Raw genomic sequence first — 24,100 nt, forward strand, 5'->3', positions numbered from 1 at the left:
ATGGCTGTTTTTGTTCCTTTTTAAAAAATTCAACAAAACTGTTACAGAAATTTTCTGGATCTTTAATAATTAATTTATGGTTTCTATTTGCTGTACTTTTAATTCCTCATTGTGACTCGGCCTAGAGGTAAAAGACTTACAAAAACTATGCAATGTAGCAATCCAAACTCTCTTAACCTTAACTTTTATCTGTTTGAAGTATATTATTCTAAGTAATATTTAGGCATACATATTTGAAGAAACTATTCAACTTGGTCATTGCCACTAAGACATAAAAGTAGTACACTCTTCTGCTCACTACAGCACCCAATACAGTATTGCTGAAAGTGTTAAATTCCTTACACACCCCTTTATTTGGTGACATTTCTATCATTAACTTCTGGCACGCTTCATGCTTTTCAAAGTATAGAGTAGTCTCATCTGATCCTCAGGCATATCAGAACAGTCCACAGAGCTTTTAAAATGCTGGTGTTCAGGCTACACACCAAAGTAGTTCAGTTTCAGTATCTGGGATGGGTATCTCAGAATGAGTGTATTTTTTTAAGATCCTGAGGTAATTTCAATGGATCGCAAAGGTTAAGAACCAGTGCCCTGAAGAAACAAGATCTTTTTCCTCTCCCAAGTACATGGTCAAAGTGGATAGCATCATGTTAATTAGGTACTGAAAAAAATCTTTTTAATAAATGAAAATAGTTAGGGAAGGAACTATTTCTTGCTTTGCAATTTATTTTTTTAAATTAAAATTGGGCAGGAAGTCTCCAACTTGATCTACATTGGAGAGTCTTGAGACGCTTCTCATCTCTATATACCGACTCTTTTATATTTAGATTACTGAATAAAAATGCTCTGGGTGAGAAAAGGAAACACAGTAGGGAGGTCCGTTCTGGGTTATTTTTAAACAAAGGAGGACCAGGCTAACAGCCTTAAAACATAAAGGGGAAAAGCTACAACAGCCCTGTGCATGGCTTACCACACACATAGCCACAGGATTCAACTAACTACCAGAACACAGAAATTCTAAGGAAAAAAAAAAAACATTTCAGAGAAACAATTTTTAAAAAGGTATTTTACTGATTGTACCACACCTTTCTTTCATCTTTTAATTTTTACATTATCATGTTACTCTAAATGTGTTAGACTGCAGAAATATTGGTTGAGTATGCTATATAAATTGTAAAGTGAAATACTTGACAATACATCAGACACAGTATTCTAGAGAGAAACAGTAATATTCAACTAATTAGAAATCACTAAAGCAATTTAAACTAATTCTATGAAAATAAAATTTGCTGATTTGATGACTTTACCACAAAAACTTCACAAATAATCCAAATAAATGTGAGAATCATCATAGAAGTTAATTTCACTGTACACTGATGCTAATTGTTTTAAGAAATAACTAAAATGTCTCAGCTTCATTGAGAATCTATGTTAAGTTTGGACTTTACCAAATACGTGCAGTAACACCCCCATGAGCCTTTCTCCTCAGGAGGACAACTGCTGTGTGCAACAGAGACCGCAGAAGAACTACACCAAGCAGGTTAAGTACTGTCACAAGGTAACATCATAAGCATCAACCACAGAGTTCTCAGCAAAGGACCTGGTAACCGGTGTATGCATATGTTCTATAAAAAGGTGTGGAGCACAGATGTACTACATATATCCAGAAATACATTTAGAAATAAGACGACAAGAAAAAATTGGTATTAAGTATATCATTGACCTACTTTTATACAAAAGTAGCCAACAAGTGGCAAATTATCCCAATAAAAGGGATAAATCCAAAATAAATTTATAATTTTGGAAACTGTTCGATTAGAAACTACTAAACCCTAGGAATATGTTCTGACATTGAAATTATTGATTCAGTCACGTAAGTTACATTTTAAAGAAAAATGGGAGAGGAAGGTGAAAGGAGAGAAACAGATTGGGTGCTCTAAATTGTATGTGTTTATTCATTTAGTTTTGGTTTTTTGAAATGGTCTCCCTTTGTACTTCAGGCTGGCCTAGAACTCACCATGCAACTCAGGCTGGCCTCAAACTCATGATGATCCTCCTGCCTCAGCTTCCCAAGTGCTGGGATTATGGGTGTGAACCACAGCTCTGGCCTTTATATTGCATTTGCATAATCAGATATAAATAGTTTTTAAAACTTTCTAGTTACTCTATTCTATTTGTACTGGAGACTGAACAGAAGACCTTCATACTGAGCTTCGTATAGCCCTTTTAACTCTTTTTCAGAGATTGGGTTTCACCAAGTCACTAAATTTCCCAGACCTGGTTCAAACCTGTGATTCTCCTGTCTCAGTCCCCCAAAATGCTGAGATTCCAGATGTGCGCCTCTACACCAGGGCTGTTTGTTAAATGAAAGCTCTTCAATTCACCCTAAGTACCTGTACCAACAACAGCATAGGCCAAGAATCTCCATCTGGATTTGTGTCTCTAATACCATTTCCATTCACGAGAAACACAGCTCCTTGAAGAAATACCTGATTTCACACAGGGGCATGAAATGGGCAATTTGCCCGAAAGAGTGTTTTTACCCAAGTAATAGTACTAGGGGCAGGAAGGGTGGATGTTAAACAAAGAACACACTTAAAAGTGTTAAACAAAGAACACACTTAGAAGGGCTCCCAGTGGCAAACATGGAAAAATTTAAGCACCCAAATAATTAAATACAGTAATAAACTATAACTACACAATAAATGGATATCTCTATAATAATGAGATAAATACATTTCCACATAATACAAAGGCTCCTGCTTACACCACAGCACTGAGTGTTACTGGCTGGTAGTTGGAGGAGGAGTGAAGCTGCAAAACCGTCACTGTGTAGACATCATGATAAAGAACAGCTGAAGCAAGAATTATGAAAGGATGCAAAATCATCCACGGGGAAGTCTGGCTGAAGAGCAGAATATCTGCATGGAATAACTATCTCCTTAGACTGCTTATTATTTGCAAGAGAAAAATGAATAGGGGATATGAAAGAGCAACACCTTGATGGTGTGATCAAAACTGACACCAGCATTGAGGAGCAAATGTGTATCATATAATGCTGGGCTGCAAGCACTACTCTGAGAAGACCACGTCACCAGACAAAATGTGGCACTCCAGCCAGACCGAACCAAATGGGAATGTTTCCTTTAAAAAATTATAAAGAAAGAGGTAGGCTTTCCTCTTAAGAAATGCCTATGTCACCAAGGAAATACTCACCGAGTAATGTAACTAAAGAAATACCACAGGTACATGCATTACATGATCCTCCATGGATCCCAGATCTAAAGGAAAAACTGCTGTAAAGGATACAACTGGGTCAACTATGAAACTGAGATGGGGAGGGCTGACTAAAGTACAGTACCAATGTTAGGTTTTACTCATTTTCATAGCTTTACTCTGCCTATGTAAAAAATACCTTTATTCTGTGAAAAAATAGATTGAAGAATCTAGTGGTAAAGGATCATAATGTACACATGTCCAGTGGTTTGGGAAAAAAGTGTGTATTTTACACACACACAGACACACACACACACACACACACACACACACACACAAGAGGAGGAGAGTAGAGTGCAAATGGAAAAGTAAATGGTATAAAATGTTAAGAGCGGATAGATGGCTGAAGATATCTCATTCTTTGTCTCATTCTTATGCTTGTGTTTTCCCAATATCCAATTTTTAAAAGTATCAGCAATCACTTATCTTTAATATACTATATATCCAGAACATCACGGGAGAACTTCATAAACTCACTGTTGTACATTGCAATTTTGAAAAGTGAAACGCACTTACCTATTGTTTGGATGATCGCATTCTGCACAATCTTCTCATCATCTCTGGCACCCGTGTTTACGCTGACACTGCTTACAGATTCCCCATGCAAGTCATTTGCTTCAAATTCAACACTGAGACGCAAATGTTTCAGTAAGGTATTGAAGACCTCCAGCACAGTGGGCCCTGAGAAGGACGATCCGTGTGAGCTGACATACTGCCAAGTAGCATCTATTCTCACAAGTAATTTGCAGATTTCAACACATTTTTTAGTTACTTTCTTAATAGCCAAAAATACATAATTTATGAATTTTTCTTCTTTTTTAAAAAATATGAATAAACACCAAAGTTTCCTAGTTATGCCAACAATAACCTACTGGGCATCTATGAGCAACCTGCTTTTTTAATCCTCGGTAGAACCCACCCAAAACAGATATATGCCAATAAGGATTATCCAAAACTTCCTTTGTAATTCTGTCCGCTCTAAATAATATGTACTGTGATAATACTTAGCGAAGACTGATGAGTCAGAACCCATTAAATTATAATACAGCTCTCTGTAGCACAGAAGATTTATTTTGCATCTTTTAAGACTAAATGAAAATTTCTTTGAATTGTGAGAGAGAAATTAATCAATTTGTCGACTTCAGGTAAACCGACTCATTCCTTGCTTTTCTGTTCCACAAGCAGCTCACATAGAAAACTATCACATGTATCACATTTATTGTCACATTTGTGTATCTTAATTAGGGCTCTCATTTCTGACTCCTAGTCTCAGTCACAAGCTTCCCTTATTTATGGTTAAACACTTCTTTGAGTAAGCAGAGCCTCACAAACAGTGCCCTACACACATCAGACATCAGTAAGTGGGATGATTCAATATATTATCAGTGTTTTACTTCATATTTCAAATTAAATAACTAGCCGATCACTAACTTGTTTCATATTCTTAACGTAAGTTATAAAGTAAATAATGGAAGATCAGTATCTAAAGTCCACCCGTATTTAACACTGAAAGACTATTAGAACATTTCTCCTGGGAAGGCCAGGTCACTGAAGAGGATGAGAGTTTATCCATGTTATTTGCAGCTGGAGCTGCATCCACCACAAAGCAAGAATCTCACCAGGCCTTGATGCCAGCAAGCTACCTTCCCTTAGGGCAGGTTTGCTGTAGCTGAATCCTTCCCTGCTGAAGACTTTCACCACCTAACCGAAAAGGTACACCTTTGGGACAATCCACACAACTAGCTGAAGGGCAGTAAGTCCACACCAGCATCTTTTAAATCAAAAAGGTCACACAGAAGTGGAATCACTCAGTTTCTATCAGAGTAGAAGAACATCACCAAACAGACACTCAGAAATAGAAATAATTAGCCCTAGAGCAAAGCTACTCTAGAAGAGCTTAAAGACCAGCTTTGAAAGAAACTAATCCACAAGTAATTTAATTGCCCATAGGAATAAAGTCCAACACACTTAATATCTTGCATTCAATAGTGATAGAACATTTCAATGTCCTATATCCAGTAAAGTTTGCTAGACTTATAAGAAACACAAAGTGACACAATCAGTGGAAAAGTCAGTCAACAGATTGACTTCAAAATTTTAAAAAATGAGATTTATCAAAAACACTAGCAGTTTTTTCACTTTGATTTTGCAACAAAGAAACCACAACAGATTTTGCAGCTTCTCTATTTCTATGATAGACTCTTCTGCTTTTCTAATCACATGTAGGTGAAACACATGCATCATCAGCCCTTCTCCTTACTGCCTTTACACCTGTCATTACCAAGTCCCATTAACTCCAGGTTCTCATTGTTATGGTGAAAGCCAAGAGCAAATTTCTTCCCTTCCTGATACAATTAGTTTAGTTCTACTGAGCCCTCCATTTTGCTGCCAGGTGGATTATCTTATATCCCATCTCTCATAGAGATCGTGGTAAGTCTTTAAACTGGCAACTGCACAACTTCCACAATCTGGCTGCCATTTATTTTCAAAGCCATTTCTCTGACTTCTTCCTATTTACCACCACATGTTCTAGAAAACTGGACCACATAACACTTGCTCATGTTAATCTATTTCCCCTCCCTTTTCTGGTCACTCTCTTTTTTCACATGAGTCTGAAGTCTGCTTTATATTAAAAACCAAAGTAAAGTTGTCTAACTGCAAGTAAATTATACATTGAGTATCTGTTATACAAAATGCTTGGGACCAGAAGTATTTTGGACTTCACAATAGTTTTATGTGTGTAAAATAAGATATTTCATCTAAGGGATGAAAACCAAGCCTAAACACAAAATTCTTTTGTGTTTTAATATATATGCATTTTCTATATTTATATATTTGTACTATTTATATACACACACATTAAAAAGTACCTGAGGATACTTTTATTTTTTTTTGGTCTTCTTATATTTTGATTGTGGGCTCTCTCCCATTCACGGCATCATGCAGGTATGCACAATGTTTCAGATTATGGAGCATTTTGAATTTCGGGTTTTGGAATTAAAATATTTAACCTGAATCACTTTTTTTAAATGTATATTCTCCCAAAGTTTAATACATAAATTATATCCAAAAAATCTTTATTAGAAGAAAAAAAAGGAAAGGTTTAGAAATGTTTTATTAGCACTAAATATACAAGAATAATCACATGAACCCAGAATTTCAAGACAAATTATAATACATGTGAAAATGCACAGAAATAGTTTTAAAGATTACTTCATACATTGCTATACTAATGCTAAATACCTCTGAAGCAGAGCACACACTTTCACCCTTTCACCAACACTCACCGATGGAGCCTTTAGCAGCAATGGCGACAGCCTCTAACAACACCTGAATGATGCCTGCTCGAACCCGGGGAGAATCTTTCTTACAAGCATCGAGGTGTCCCAGAATCTCCTGGATCACATGGTGAGAATACTGAGCCTGAAGGAAACAAGGACAGTACAAAGGTGTATGAACAAGCACTTACATCCCAGAATAAACTCTTAAGAATGGAAAGCCCTGTCATACTTCTATGTCCATCACTCGAGACTAGTACTTGTGAGGTAATAAGCAGCCATTTAAAGCCATTCTTTTAACACATAAATAGAATACCAGAAAACATGTATGCTACTCAGTGAAAAAGGAAAATTACAAGATATGATTGTCCATAAAATTCAGTTTGTTAGTGTTCTACAGTCTGGGAAACTGCAGGGTCTTACCATGCTATGGAAATGCTCTACCACTTAGCTATACTCCTAGTTCCTCAACTAAGTAAATCAGACTAAAATAAGTGTCTAAATATTAGCACTGGTCTCCCCCCGGATTTTTTTTGATTTCTGGAGACAGTGTCTCACTATGTAGTCCAGGCTGGCCTTGAACTCCCTATGTAGCCTAGGCTGGCCTCAAACTTGTAGGGATCTTCCTGCCTCAGAGTCCCAAGTACTGGGATTACCACTGGTTACTTTTGAGACACAAAAAAAATTCTTAGTCTTATATTTCTTTGTAATTTCACAAAGAATGTTTAATATTCTCTTTAAATTCGAAAGTAAATCAAAACATCATTAAAAAAACAGATTATGACATTTACAGTACTAGACTTTACCCTAACTAGATATATGCTGTTATCATAGAAATACAACTATGCTAAACTGGGTAGACCTCATATAATCAGTAGCCACCATCCAAGGAAAATCTTATCAGTACATAATGGACAAAATTTAAATCAGGTGAATCACATTTTACAAGGACATTTTATAATAGATAAATGCCATCAGTTATAGTCAATGATATTGGAACTTAAAACACTGTCAGAAAAATGTTTAACTTTGATGAACATTTTTTTTTTTAAACACAGTAACAAGGTCTTTTTTTTTTTTTTTAAATCTATACCTACACCTGTTTGCAAGCTAGTTAAATAACTTTTCTCCCCTTTAGTGGTTTTATATAAAGAAACTCTGTCCTATATAATGGTTAGAAATTTCCTTCCACCTCTATTGATACATTAGATTTCATGAATAGGTATTTCTGGCATTTCTGAAATGACACGTGTATTTTCATAATAACTCAAAGCAAATATTAATTCTGTGTTTTCATCTTTGCTTTGCTTTAAAGTGATGTTAAAATACAGAAATGCTAGACACGCTAACCTGAAACTAAATTTCTTGCTCAGGAAGTTGCATGTGTGAACCTTGCACAATTAGAGCCTGCCTTACACAGAGGGGTGGCTGCTTGATTAGCATTCAGAGAGTGAGTGGGGTCAGTATTAAAAACTACATAGAGTCAGGTTATCCTACAAAACCAGGGCATATGATCACTTTGCTTACAAGGAGTTAGTCATTTTCATGTCTAAAAAACAAAAAACAGAATGAATGGAATGAAACTGGCAATATATTTTATGTGTTTTATGTGTAAGATTTATTGAGAGTTCTCTGTCTACAGTAAAGTCACTGTAACACAAACTTTAAGACAATATTAATAAGATTAATAGCTTTAATTTAGAAGCAACTTCATACGGCAGGTAAGTATCACAAAGCCTGAAATCATAATTGCTCAGGGTCTAGTTTTGGCCTCACTGCCTAACAGCTAAATATTTCATAGTTTAAGAGGTAGTTATTTAATATCATGGCACCTCAGGATCCATGACTTGCATTATTCAGACAGTAACAATGGTTTCATCATAGGATTTTGAGATCACTCATTGGTATAAAGCATCAAAATTCTATTATATGAAAATTGCTCCATAAATAATGGGTATCACTTGTCTTGGTTACTTTTCTTGCATTGTTGAGACAAAACACTTGACATCCAAAATGAAGGAAACAAAGGTTTAGCTTATAGTTTTTGGAAGTTTCAGTCCACACTCAGCTGACTCTAAGGCAGGGTGGCGTGGCTGAGGGGCAGCCGTTTATGGTGGCCACAAGCAACAAGAGTAAAAAGGGCAAAAAAGCAGCAAAATACACCTCCTACCCTCCCTTGTACTGTATGCCAGCTACCTGCCCCTGGGCAGGTGTAGCACTCACACTGGCAATCCCAGCATTAAAGAATGAACCATCACAAACACTAGACTCAACTGCCTCCAAGACTGTGTGAGGCTTTGGGGAGACACTCAAACAAGCCATAACATTCCACTGTGGCTTCTCAAAGATTCACGCAGATCGTTTATGCAAAAAGAAATTTAGTCCATCTCCAAGAGTTGGAAAAGTCCTAAAAGTTTTAGCATTGATGAAAAGTTCAAGTCACAAGTCTCCTCTTAGCTGTGAGCCTTTGTACAAATTAAAAACAAAGTTAAACACTTCCACCATGCAATGGCACAAGATAAACATTACCATTTCAAAGGGTACAAACAGGGGGATACCAAAAGAATGGTACCAAAGGAAGTTCAAAATCCAGTAGGGTAAACATTAAGTCCTACAGTTCCACACTCAGCGCCAGAAACAATCTGGCTGTAAGCTCCAAAAGGGTTGAGCGACTCCACCCCCATGGCACATCTGGCAATTTTAACTCCCATGACTTCTCTCTTGGGCTGGCTTTGCTCTCTCCTTGCCGCTTTCCTTAGACAATCCATGTTCTGGGCTTTTCCAAATTTCTGGGATCTCCACTGCACTTTTGGCTTCACACTCACAGCTTCATATATTGCCCTCTCAGGCACACTACGTGGCCTCCAGGCCCTCTGAAATCGGAGTCAAAGCTTTTTTATCCTCAGAACTTGTGCATTCTACATGTATCTAAAACCAGCACCATGTAGATGCTGCCAAGGTCTACTGCCAGCTGGAGCAGTAGCCAAGATTTCTTCTCTTGGCTGTAGGAGTCGAGTGACTGGATCACTGAGCACTGTGAACCTGATTGTGACAAACAGATTTTCTATGCCGCCGCCATTCTGGAACTGGGTGTGGCCATCAATATTTTGGAATCTGATGTGACTTTTGCCACCATTCTGGAACATGGCACTCTGCAGCTTTCTCCTCCAAGCAAAGTCTTTCACTTTTGCAGATTTGAGGCTTCAAGAGGAGACACACCACTGTTTCCTGTGATGCCTCCAAGGCATCTTTTTTATTTCTCTGCTCCTTCTTAGCAATCAAGATCTCAAATCTTACAGTTCACAACTTCCTGGCCAAAATCACAACATTTTAAATAACCCCACTGGGCTCTTTACTCTTAATTCACAACATAAATCTGGCTAAAAGTCTCCGACAATAGCCATGCCACCAACTCAACATTTGACTGCCTTGAGATTTCTTCTGCTAAATTAGTCAACTGCACTTAATCTTAAGTCTCAGGCAAAGTCTCTGAACATAAGCAAAATGCAGACAAACTTTCTGCCAAGTCATAACATACATCATCTGGAATCCAACAACCAATGCAGTCCTTCCCAGCAGAAACCTCCTGAGCCTAGTCTTTACCAGCAGGATTTCTATCAGCCTTCTGGTCTTCTGAGCTCTGACTAGATTCTCTTATACAGAACACTATATGGTGTTTCAGAGCCACTCTTTAAGGCTACATCTCTAATCTTTCCAAATTCTTTCCACAAGCCATTCCCAAAAGTTCTTGAACTACATGGTCAGGTATAGTCACAGCAACAACCACACTCGTGGTACCAAAAACTGTCTTGGTTACTTTTCTCTTGTTTCTGAGACAAAACTATCTGACACCCAAAATGAAGGAAGGAAAGGTTTATTTTATTTAGCTCACTGTTTGTGGAGGTTTCAGTCCATAATCAGCTGACTCAAGGCAGGGTGACATGGCACTGGGGCAACACTTCAAGGCAGCAGTCAAAACAAAAGGGGTAAAAGCAAGCCCCTTTTCCTCCCTTACACTATATACAGGCCACTTCCACCACTCCCTAACCCAGGGAGGGTGTAGCACTTACAAAATCTATGCCCTCCTCTTACACAAGATGAGGATATTTATGAAGTAAGGATCTTGGCTCCCTGTTGAGCCTTTCAGTAAAACTTCTAAACTTCTCAAGTTGATACAATGTATCAGTCATGACATTGCTATGCTTTTAATTGGTGACTCTTTGGCTATATATTACTATAACACTGAATATAACAATAATGATGATAAAAGACTACTCATTCAGAAGTATAGAAATAGAGAAAGATTCACTGGGGGCTTCAGAAGAAGCAGTTGTGGGTCTCTTGCAGCCCTCAAATCTGCAAAAGTCAGATTCCAGGCACTCTTTGGAGTACTTTTATATGGAGTATTCATACATACACAAATAGCATTAGGAGAAAGGTTCAACTCACTTACTCACTGACAGTACAGATAACTTTCTCAAAATTATGCAGAAACTCCAAGGAAGGGTCAAGTAGTGAATTATAGCCTGATCTCCAAGACCTGCTCTTCATTATGCCTCATTTATGCCTTCAAAGACATTTTCCCGTTATCACTAATGCCCTGCTATACTTGGAAGTAGTCTACACAATCCCTTATGGACACCAGTTATGTTTATGTCTGGCTTGTTTCTTAAGAGACTGGAAAAAGTACCCAATGAAGGAGACCTGTATTAGTGTTATAACTCAAATACGTGCATCTGTATGTAAAAGGCAATGGAAACAATCCAAACCACCAGAAGTCGTAACTGTACCAGGGTTGTCTTTTGGTGCATATTACCATTTAATTAGTGATCAATGAAACTTTATACAATATATGTTGTAAGTAGAGTTCTTTCTAAAGCAAAATTTAAACCAGAAGTACCTTTGTGAACATTAAATTTTTAAAAAACAGTGACTTTTAGGTTTTCAACTTTGTAATTTTATTATTTATTAACTTATTTTTTTGTAAAAAAAATTATATCTTCCAGTTCCAGGGTTGAACCCAAGGCCTCATGCATGGCAGGCAAATGCTCTACCACTGAGCTACACTCCCAGCCCTCATGATTTTGAGACAGAAACCCAATAAGTTGCCCAAGTTGACCTCAAATTTGTAGTCTTCCTTCTCAGCCTCCTGAGTAGCTGGGATAAAGGTATCAATGTTCACACTGGAAAAGAACAATTTTATCTAATAACTACATCTTAATAAAGGAGGATGAATGATAAAAAAATTAAAGGTTGGGAATGGCCAGAAGAAAAAGCACAGATTATATCCAAAGACTATAAGATCTACCTTTTACCTATTAAATTAGTATTAAATTGAAAATACAACCTTTCACTATCTAAACTAACTTATAACTATCATTTTTTGAAAATCTACTTTATATAGTACATGTGATACCATAATGGTTAATTTACATCATAAACTTTGGAATAAAATGATCAGACTTTGCAAGCTGAAACTTTGCTTTTGACCTGTATGCTAGTGAATTAGTTACTGTTTAAAGACTAATTTTCTGACCTATAAAATGGGAATAACAACACCCAATTCAAAGGGTAAGGAGAATTACATTATATAAAGCATATAAGGTTATTTGCACAGTCATAGGGCACAAACCAGTTCTTAATAAATGGTAGTAGCATCTATGTGAATTTGTAAACAAATCATTTAGTGCACATAGAATTTTCCAGAGATAAGGAAAATGGACCTCAGAGAAGTGAAATAAATCCAGTTTCTACAACTAGTAAATAGCACATCCAGAAGCAAATCCTGATATGCCTTTAATTAATACCTGTGCTACTTCTGTGAACTTTATCCTCTTTAAAGCAGTTGTAATTTTTTAAGGAGTTAAAAATCAAAATGGTGTTAAAATGAACTGAAATACCTCTTGACTTAAGAGCTAATCAGGTGTGCTGATGATTTGACAGGGGGTACGGAGGGGTAAGGTTTGGCCCTCCGCAGCAGGTTAGTGTTTCATTATAAGGTTCTATAAAGAGTAAAGAGAGAACGTAACCATTACTCCACAGAGAATGTTAGCTATTATTAGGTACTGTATGCTGCCATAATAAATATGAATTCCAATACTAGTTAATTAGTGTAAACACAAAATAGACGCATTAAATAAGCATATAATTCAGAGCATCACCATTAAATTATTTAGTTCTTTATACCAACTATTTTTCATCCTGACAAGTAAGAAAATTATTGGTAAATATAAACAAATGAGATAAAACAGCCAAATTAAAAGCAAGTATTATAAATCATTTTTTATATCTTACGTGTCTACCTATACAGAACCAAAATTTGGTAACACAACAGTTAAACAAACCTTACCTGAATAGAATACATTATAATTTTAAAGCAGTGAACTGCAAATTCATTAGGATCCCATAGTTTGTGATGATCTAAATGCCTACAAATAACAAGAAAAAAAATTACTTTAAGAATTACCCATTATATTTTCTTCCTTTAGAACCTTCAAAAGTATGGAAACTTAATACTTAAAAAGTGATATAGTTTTCCCTCAAATGCCAAAGCTAGTCATAAAACAACAAAATACTGTACTATAGACAAGAAGGTGATTAAATACCTAAATGAAGTAGCAAAAAAGGAAGACAGGTCCTCACCTAACTTCACAGTGAAAATCATCTGGAGAGGTGAGTACACAGGGAAGCCAGCAGCAGAGCTGGCCATGACTGCCCATCGCTGGGGCCAGTGCTAGCAATTTCAAGAATTACAGACACAGGAGGCCAGAGACAAAGCTTCAGGGCAGGGACACCCAAGAAAGAAAAAACCCCAAGGTTTCTAGGCTATCTACAGCATGTTAGCCACAAAGATCCACGTCTGGGGACCTAAGATCTTACAAATAACAAGCATCACAGGAATTCATAAGCACTCTTAGTTATAAGAATCCGTGTCCTGGATTATATACACAATTTTCTATTTATAAAATCTTACTAAGTAGGTTAGGGAGTTGCACTGATTGAGGAATAGAGCAAGGAACAAAAGGTAGAGCTACAAACTAAACTGGCTGAGACGTCTGAAAAAAAAACTTTTTTGACTTAAGCAATTCTAAAACAAAAACTGACCATACACTGTATTTAGTTAGAACAAAAATATTTTAATTCCTTGTAGTTTTTCCCTAAGCCTCCTTGTTCGGAATGTTAATAAAGTATCTATTAACACTGCCCCTGGTTCAAAGCCTAGCCTATGTAGTTCTAACTGATCAACATTTTCTTGGGGAATTTCTGGCCTTTTCACAATAAGGAGATAAGATTTTTACTAATTAGGCACAGACTATTAAATACAAATGTTAATCTATATTTTCTTCTTATCTGATATTAACATTAATTATAGGGACACTCCAACCAATGTTACCAGTGTTTTACGTTCACTATTGCTTAATATTGTGATATTTAAGATATCTGTTGTATCAGACACCATTACTAGATCAAGTAATAACAAAAAAACCTACTTTGATGTTGAAAAAAATCAAACAATTATTTCCATGGCAGGTTTTTTTTTGTGTACTGCGAACTAGAGCCAGGTCTTTTCCACTGAGCTTCATTTCTATCCTTTTTAAAAAGCATTTTTCTTTTAAGACAGAGTCTTAGTAAAACACTAAATTGCCAGCTGGACTCAAACTTGAGAAACTCCTGCCTCAGGTTCCCCACAGCGCTGGAATCACAGACGTATGTCACTACACCAAGCTCAACAGTTTTTGAGAACTATTTCCTTTTACTTCAAAAGATACCATCCCCATGTGAAGTCTTTGTTTTTAACTACCACATCATTTTTTTGCCTTTTCTTCTAATTCATATAATTACTATGCATATCAGTCATCTATTCAGTTTGTTATTCATTATGTATTACATACCTGATACCTTAACTTGTAGAGTACATTCAGCATTTACTGAACTATGCAATTAATACATAATTTCATAATATTTAACATTTAATTTATTTACTACACAATCAGGATTTAAGTCCAGTTAAGTCCCTCACAGAAAATACTGCCTCCTGGCAGCTACTAAACTCATGTAGAGTCAATCTGGCTATCTTTTAGATCAGCCCTCTCTAGATTTTTAAGACCTCACAGGCAACTTCTTGATACAGTTTTGAGTTAAAAATAAATTCTGGTATTAAATTAGTATATTAAGACATTAAAAAGTAAACCCTCTCTCAATGTATTAACATAATTTGGGTTATTTTTAGAAGCATTTCCCTACACCCAGAGAGTCTTTAAGTAGTAGATCTCAATCAACATAGGCAGGGAAGCAAAAGGGCATCATAGATACTTTCAGAAACCTAGTGGTTCTCTTACTTTTAATAAAACTCTCAGTATACAGGGGCTGGGGATTTAGCTCAGCGGCATAAGCGCCTGCCTTGCAAGCAGCCAGTCGTGAGTTCGATCCCTGGTACCGATAAAAACGAAAAAGACCAAAAAAAAAAAAAAAAAAAAAAACTCTCAGTATACAGATTCTAGTGCTTAATGTTCAAATTTGAGCCCAAGAGTAAAAATAGCCATCCTAAATAAAGAATTTGGATGTCAATATTCAGAATATTTTATATATGCTGAATCCGTTACTGCAGTCAGAAGGGAGAAAGGGTACGGTAAATGTTAACAAAAGAAGGAATAACAAAAAAGTTCAGAAACTACACTGAATTATGTATAATAGATGTATTATCTGATAATTTAGAAACACAAGACTGGATAAGGTTTGAAAAAGAATATTTATGTGAAGAAACCCAAAGCCTATAAATGTATATCATCCAGAGGAGAGAATATAAGAACTAATGAGATATATTTAATGCTTTGCCTCCAAATAGTCTCTGGTTAAGAAGCAATTTATTCAGCAACATGAACATGATCTACAGCAGCCCATGCACAGAAAAAAGAAAGCCAAGAAACAGAAACCAGGAAACACAGAAACTGACCACGAAAGTTTTCAAAACAAGATAGTTGAACACCATTTTAATATTTTACTGCAAATATACAATTTCAAGGTCTATACAGAGATATTTCAGTTACATGATGCACATAATATTAAGCAGAATATTTTATATTTAAAGGGAAAAAAAACCTAATTAATTGGCCGAAATAGTGACCAACTATACAGTATCTAACCTACCCCTATGCTACTTCCGCAACGTTAAGACTGTTTCCAATATTAAGTTGCTCATACAAGGAAAAAATTATTTGTCCTCTGTAAGAATATAACTATAGAATTAATATAGCAAAATCACAAATAACCAGAAAAACACCAATGACTTACGCAAAAACTGGTCTGACAGCATTATTCATATTCCCAAAGGTAGCTCGCCCCAGCAGTTCTCTGAAACAGTTTTCAGCCAGCACAGAGGGATTCTCTTCTTTGTCAGTTGTAGAAGGAGAAGGAGGAGGGCCGATGCGACTAAAAAAAGAAACAAAACTAATTCAAGAATTCTAATGTTAATTTCAATGATTAAATACAGTAATTTTATTTGTCAGAAATATTAAAATTACATTTTTACCCTCATATAACTTTAAAGCTTAACCCTAACTTCATAAAATTTAACACCACAATTGAATCATAAGCTATGTAACTTGTTTCCAACAGAGCCCTTTACATACATAAATAAAACACTTTGCTCCTTATTCACCTTCATCCTCTACATTTATAATGGAAGTTTTGGTAAGAACAGTGTAAGGAGACTATGGTAAGGTATCCCAGTTTAACCATTAAGCGGACAAAATTAAAAAATCTAAAAATCAAGGTTTGACAAGGCTTGAGAGAGAACATTTATGTGAAGAAATCCAAAGCTTATAAAAGTATTTCACCCAGAGGAGAGAATATAAGGATATGAATAAAAAATAAATGCTAAAAGTTAAGTATATGCAAATATCTTTAGTAGAGAATATCTGTTGTTATTAACGTGTTAAAATATTATTTTAGGCCAATCATGCAACAGCAATAAGAAAATGTATCTGTGGCATGGAGATTATAGAATGACAAATACAAATTTCTCGAGATATACCAAATAATGGTCTCTGTTTCCTGGACCTTACACATTCTAACCCTGGACATTATTAGGAAATAGGGTACAGGATTGATAACCATATTACTAAGTTTTTGTTGGATAGTTGAAAAGAACTGTTTGCAGTCTCACTGTTTGAATCCCCACTTTGTATGCTTCACTTTTGTAACTTGAACAACTATTTGTAAGAGGACAATATATAATCATCAACTAGTGATTTCTTAATGTTTATTTTTTCTTTGAATGTATGTATTATTTCTATCCTATTTGTTTTGTTTAGTCTTTCTTCAAATAAAATTAAAAAAAAAAAAAATAGGTCCCTGACTAGCTTCTGACTTCTTGAGTTACAAACACTTTTGATAGAAAAGTTTAGTTTCAGTTAAAGTACCAAAAATAGGAGAAGTATAAAAGGTGCTAAAATAAGTTTCACACTTTAGAAAAAGATTCTAAAGCTGGAGATAATATCTAATGAATTAAACATGTCCTTTCTGAAGTTATCATAAATTAAAATGAACAAGAAGCACTACCAGAGTTATCTGTGACATCTTATTACTAGATCACTTTTATTTAAATATTGTATATATAAAGTTGGAAACCATAATATTTAAATTTTAGAACTACAGATTTAACTCTTTTAAATTTGCTTCAGTTCTTCCTCTTTAAATTGCAAGAATCAAGAAGGTCAAGAATAAAAAGGTAAAGTGGAGAATCCTGTGTTTAAAGCTTAATCAAACACTCCCCACGTAGGGCAACAGAAACTGGAAATAACACAAGGTTTTGGCACTTAAAAATCAGAAATAAAGGGGCTGGGCAAGCAGGTGGTCGTGGGTCCGATCCCTGGTACCGATAAAAAAAAAAAAAAAAAACGGAAATATAGTACAGAATTCCTGTTGCAACTGAATGTTGAGGAGAAAAAAAGAAAATCAGCATATATCAAAACAACAATATTCCATTTCAAAATATTAGAAAAATATATCAGAAAAGAACAGTGTCTAATCTTTTTGTTGAAATCCAGCTATATAATAAATAGCTACTATTACTATCATTTTGGTTATTCTAGCTTACCAGCTCTCTAAAAAAAATAACAGAAATTCAGGTATAATTTCAATTTCTTACACTGGCAACATTAAGCAATATTAAAATAGCAATGTGGATATTCAATAACAAAATGAACAGCTAGCGTGACCTACAAAACCTAATGTGATAATTGTATATTAGTAATCTTTCCAGAAATGTATATGTTTTTAAATTTACTTAACTTTAAGACTATTTCTTGCATAACATTAAATATTTTTATTCTGGCAAGCACATACACATACAAACACACAAACAACACAGCCTTAACCAAACCTCTTCATAGAATACCTGTCAACATCCTCTATCTTTTGCATGTTGAACAGAAGGGATGGAACAATCTTATCCATATGCTGGGGTTCCCAAATGGTAGCTCGAAGTTCATCATTAACTGTTTTGCGAACCACACCCTGAATACCTCTTATCCCAGCAATTCGTATTCTATAAGGAAGAATAAAATGAGTCATGAAAAAATTATTTAAAATAAACCTGTTTGTCTAGCTAGGAGAACAGATACCAATATCGCTACTGCAATAAAAGTAACACACACTAAATCTACGAAATTAGTATCTCAAAATTCTAACGTAACACAGATATATTCAAAGATTACTTTGAGTATCTTTTTAAAGTGAGGATTCAGAGTTTAAAAGGACTGTTAATCCTGGTATATGCATTATTTTTCAATTAAAAAAATCAAAAGCATAGGTTTTCCGAAGATGATGATGACAGTAACGCAAAGCAGTCTGAAGCGTGTTCTATTTCTTGCCTAGAGGTCGCAAGCTGAGGGGAACTGGGATTCTCTGTTCCGAAACACCTGCCGTGTTTCTCAGACTTCTCCACTAGTTTCTCCCTAAGTTACCCTCACCTCTTAGAAGATAAACAAGGCACCTTCACACTTAACATAAGAGGCTTTCTTTAAAGGTAAAACAGGTAAGAATTACTACGTCCAGACATCTTCAGCAATGCGCACAAGTCTGAAGAGATATATGCATTATCAAATATATGTAACTTGAAACTTTTAGTAACAGAATGCTGCTCTACCCTCGAATTCTAATTCACAGTCCTTAATTTCCTCAAGCTTCTTTCTACCCTTAAAGGAAAAAATACAGTTAGAAAGGAAAAGAAAAATCTATACATTCAATTATGTTTTCTCATTCACACAGAAACAGCTTATAAAAATGGCAGAACAAGGAGAGCTAACTTGGTTCTTAAAACATAGTCCTTTTTATACTATTATTTACTTCTTTTTTTTTCTATTTTCCTTTTTCCCTATTACCTGCAATATCCACCAATTTAATAAGACATTTATTAACACTGTCTTCCAGAAACCATAAATAGCTTTAAAGAAATGGAGACATGGGTGAAGGGGAAGGGACTTTTTTACAAACCCTTAGGTATGACGTGGGCACTGAAGAGCAGCTGATAATGAGAATGACACTGAACTGACGAGAGTGGACTGGAAAACACAAAGACAAATTCTGCCTATTTCAAAGCTGTGTCTAAAACATACGCTGCTTTATAAACCATAAAGAAGTCTAGAGACTCAGCTCCTAACCTAGGTGGGCAAACCTAACATCACAGAAAGGTGTTTCTCTACTTGCTGCTAATTTTTTAGTGACAGGATGGCCAAGCACATGGTGGTTTAGAATCACATGAATAAGCAAGATGAAACATATATCAGATCTTTTAAGCACCTAAAGGGAGCAGCAGCAGACAGCAGGACTTCTACTGGCGGTAAAGGGCTGTGTTCCATGACAGGATTAGTGATGATGCCACAGCTCCACAGCTGGCATTTGATCAGATCTAATGACTGGCCTACTTGCATAGTCTAGCTATGACCTCCAAAGGAATCTCACAGTTTCATCGATAAAACAAAACTGTTTGTCAGTCATGCCTACAGCATAGCAACGCTGTAAAGATTTGAGCTAATTTATGTAAAACTTTTGAATATTTGGCTCACAATAAGGAATAAATAACTTTTATCCATATTACAATGATGATGATTTCTACAGGTGAAAGTTCTTGAAAAATTAGGAGTAAGGGCTTAAGAATGTCAAGTATGCGTTTACAAGGGGAACAATTTTGATCCGCTCAGCACTGCAAAAATAGTTTCTAGCTTCTACTTCTTTTCCTTTCAAACTAATGAAAACTATTAGATGAAAATATGTTCAAAAGATACGACATTTCACTAGAGGGCGATAAATTCCTAATAATAGGGTAGCTGCATTATGTTACAAATTTCTTAAATCCATTCTTTCATTAACTTGTGGATATCAAAACACTTCTCATTAATTTATATATGAGTTTTTCCTGTGTGTGGTTTTTCTCTGTATGTTTGTGTGGTACCAGGAATCAAACTCAGGACCTTGTGCTTGCCAAACAGGTACTGTGCCACTGAGCTATATCCATACCCATGAAAGAGTTTTTAAAAGCATTCTGAAGATGTTCTTTAGGAAGAAAAAAATACAGTAGTGATTGAGATAAATAGGAAATTATTAAAGCAATTATACAATTTTTACCTCAAAGGTTCATACTTCATAATAAAATAAGAGGAATATAAATAGCCTGAGAAAGTTATAAAACTTAATAGAACCACAAAGAATCATATTGATGAAAAACTACTCATTATTAATGACTATTAATAATCACCCCATTATTTCTCCATGTTAAAATAAATTTTATACTTGTTTTTATTCTTGTAAATCACCACTACAGCCACACTATGGCCTGTGAACTCCAACTAAAAGCTAGTTCTATTTCCATACATTCCCTTAGTTATTTTAAAACTAAAAGTCACAAAATATGCTAAATTTTGATTATTAACACCCACAACAACTCTCTGAATTCAGGCTGCATACTTTCCCTTGAGATGTATTACAGTTCAACATTAGTTTAAACTACTTTCCATATTTACCAAGGTCATTTGATTTTAATTCCTAATTTGAAAGTTTCTCATTTCTAACTATATTCAGAATCAACACATACATATACTGTGTTACAGGTAAATAAGAATTCAATTCCAGAATTTTACTAGGATGTAACTAGAAGAAATGTCTAAAAATGCCCCATTAAGTTTATGCAAAAACTTCGGGGTGATGATGGCTTGATAGCTTACCTTCATTTCATTCAATTAATCTCTTTATTCATTCAAAAAGGACTCAAGCTTACTATATGGGGGGCATTATGTTTAGTAATATAGTGGTCTTCAAAACAAGCCTTATCTTCCTCAAACTTACAGTCCACTGAGAAATGAGACACAAAGAAACTTAAAAATATAAAGATAACTATGAGTAGAATGAGAGGATTAATGCTTATGAATACATGGTGCCTGGGGAGAACTCTAAGGATAGGATGCAATTTGAGGAGAAATAGAAACAAATTACAGAAACAAAGCACATGGGTACTTGGGAACTGTTTTGGATAGAGGAACCAATATTCATTAGGACAGTGAGGAACAGTGTGTGTCAAGTGCCTAAGAGACAGCCAGAACATTCACATGACTGGATTAGCGTGAAAGTAGGAAAAAATGACAGAATGACAGGATCTGAGATAGGCAGTAGGAGCACAAAGGGACATTCTAGCCATAGCAGAGTAAATGTCAGTGAGTGAATTGAGAACACATGCTTATCTTACAACTTCTGAAAGTTGAAATACCTTCTACTGACACTGGAAAACCTGCTTCCCCCATATTCTCATTTTCTTCCATGCTATGTAATATACAAACAGTATTTACAAATAAATTCGTGTATATAATAGAGTAAAATAATATATACTCATATATCATAGAGTAAAACAATACATACTCTGTTCGTGTTTCTGGATCACTATGACAGGAATGACACATGGCACTGAATCGAGATACAAAAAAGTCATAACGTCTGTGATAGGATGGTGTATCTTCTTCAATATTTGCAAATTTGACAAACTAAAAAACAAGAGTAAGAATACAAACAATATATCTCAACTTCTTGAAACTGTGGAACAAACTCATTTACTTTCATTATATGTTACACTAACAAGCAACATCCAAATAAAAGGAAATAAAATATATAAAATTCTAAATTCTGTATATAAACACAAAAGGAATTTTTAAAGTAATAAAAACTCTTAGAAAATCAAGGATATACTATTATCAATATTAAATGTAATCTAATTGCCCTTAAGTGAGTGAGCCTAGTCTCTGACAGGCCTTGCTAAAGTGCCTCTAAATTTCCTGGATCCTGGCAATGTTTCTTTATGTGATTAGCTTAGTTTAATTACTCTATAGGCTATTAAAATATTATTTAACTGTGGATAAAACATATTCCTAGACAGTAAGAAACATGAGTGAATACAAATTATACAAAAAATGCAATAAGAAAATGGAACAAAAATTGAATGAAACATGACAAACTCAGAAAAAAATTGAGATAGTAATAATTATTCTAAAGGAAGGCAGATGATAAACAGGAGGTAGAGTAATTCTACTGCTTCAGAATTAAATCTGTAGAAAATTTTAAATACCTCACATGTGAAAAAGACCTGGACTCTACTATTCTTTAATACACATTTTCTTTACACCTTATTCAGCTTTTTCCTTTGTTTGATGACTTATTACTTCTGCATACTAAATAGCCAAAAGCAACTATTATTAGTTTACTTGAAAATTTAAATACACATGCACAGAGACATCATCTGCCCCCACCCCTTCAAGGATAGAGACTGAAGACTTTAAAAGGTCATTAATCAACCAAAGTATCACAATTATCAGTAATGATTTTCTATTGGATACAAAACTGAAACAAACATGAAATAAATTTAAACAAATAACATTATGACCTTAAAAAGATTTTAATTTGTCTAGGATTAAGCCACTTGTTTTTATATAACTTACACTATGCAGAACAGGACCACCAATACTACACCATATTTAGATTAAACTCCTAGCATACCTAATCCGTACCTACACTGTGCTGAATATTCTTACACAAGTTCTTATTTACTCTTTCTAAAAACCCTGAAAAAATGTTACTATCTCTGTTTCTAGACAGGAACAATGAAGGTTACATCACTTGTTCCTAGCGACACAACTGAATGGGGAAACTGGCAAGATGGTTTACAGTGAGCTTTCTGAGTCATTCTCAATTATACTAAATATCTATACATTTTATAAAAAATGAATGAAGAGTGATATGAGAAATGCTCAAAAAATTTAAATGGAAAAAGGTCTACATATACAGTATGTTTTTCATTTCCTAGTAAAAGAAATCAAAGTACTAAATGACTGCTTCTAAATTTTGGAAATACAGGTGACCCTGATTTCAATTTATTCTTTCATATTTTTAGGATTTTCAAATTTGCTGCCATACACATTAATTTTAAAATTAGAAAACATAAAAAATACACAATAAAATATTCAATATTCTAGAGAATTTTTAAGAAAAATCTCATCTCTTTTAACTGAAAGTCACAAATAAAATTAAAACCTGAGTGATCATTTACAGAAGCAGTTCTTATTGCACTTGAGCACACAGAAAAACTTAAAAAGGACAGCTATTCCCAGAATAACTGCAAAAACCGTATCTTCCTTCCTGATTCTTTCACTAATTGAAAAACTTCTTTCAATCTCCCTAATTCAGAAGCTATTTACCATATTCAAAACCCATAAGGACTGTGCTAGACTCAATAAACAAACAAAGCATTATCATTATAGATCTATCACATGTAGGAAAGCAGGAAAATGAGACATAATACCATGCAAACATTATGAAAAGATTGTGAGGTGAATCCGGATTTGGAATCTGGCTTTGCTAATTATACGTGTGACCTGTGAAATGGGATACATAACTGAATGAGCTGGTGAGAGATTCAAATAAGGACCAAACAAAAAAGCTAGCAAGGTGCCCTGCATACAGTATATACATAATAAAAAAATATGTCCCACAATGGCATCTTGGTTTATGAACTTAATTTGTTTTACAATTTTGGAAAAGATGGCCACGTTTGTGTTTGGGCGGGAAAGATGCCAGAGTTGTGGTTGTCACTCGATGCAATTTTTGCAAACAAAGACAAAATTTTACCAAATGACTGACTGTGAACCAAACTGTAAACAACAGCATTTGTAAACTGTGAGCTGCAGTACCCCTGTATTCTTTTTCCACTTACAAAGCTACGTGAGAAATTGGTTATGTTTCAAAAGGTACAACAAAGTGAAGAGCAATGCAGTACTTTAGATGCAGGGCTTCTCACCATGAGGATTATTAAAATTTTGGGCCTGATAACACCTTCATTATGGGCCCTGAACTGTGAACTGTGTATAGCAGCAACCTCCACCTCCTAAACATCACCAGAACTTCGACTCCTACAATACTAGTACAAGATATCATCAGACACTGACAAATATCCAGAGGATAGGGAGGGAGAAGAACTGCCCCAAGTTGACAATCAGTGCTTCCATACA

General features: G+C 35.1%; 1 protein-coding gene across 3 annotated transcripts in view; it reads right to left on the reverse strand.

Moving 5' to 3' along the window:
• Positions 1-24,100, reverse strand: part of Efr3a (EFR3 homolog A) — a 114,789-nt gene that overhangs the window by 41,079 nt on the left and 49,610 nt on the right. For all 3 annotated transcript variants that reach the window (XR_010041199.1, XM_003467373.5, XM_023564043.2), the window contains exons 5-10: positions 21,465-21,586; positions 17,953-18,102; positions 15,846-15,983; positions 12,904-12,982; positions 6,564-6,699; positions 3,793-3,957 (exon numbers count right to left, since the gene is read on the reverse strand). Coding sequence is in view for 2 of the 3 variants with exons in the window: in XM_003467373.5 (XP_003467421.3) it covers positions 3,793-3,957; positions 6,564-6,699; positions 12,904-12,982; positions 15,846-15,983; positions 17,953-18,102; positions 21,465-21,586 (790 nt within the window). In the remaining variant the exon portion in view is untranslated. The remainder of the gene's footprint in view (positions 1-3,792; positions 3,958-6,563; positions 6,700-12,903; positions 12,983-15,845; positions 15,984-17,952; positions 18,103-21,464; positions 21,587-24,100) is intronic.

Source organism: Cavia porcellus, unplaced genomic scaffold, assembly GCF_034190915.1.
Source record: "Cavia porcellus strain 051 isolate PalLab524CR breed Dunkin Hartley unplaced genomic scaffold, mCavPor4.1 scaffold_19, whole genome shotgun sequence".
NCBI lineage: Eukaryota > Metazoa > Chordata > Mammalia > Rodentia > Caviidae > Cavia > Cavia porcellus.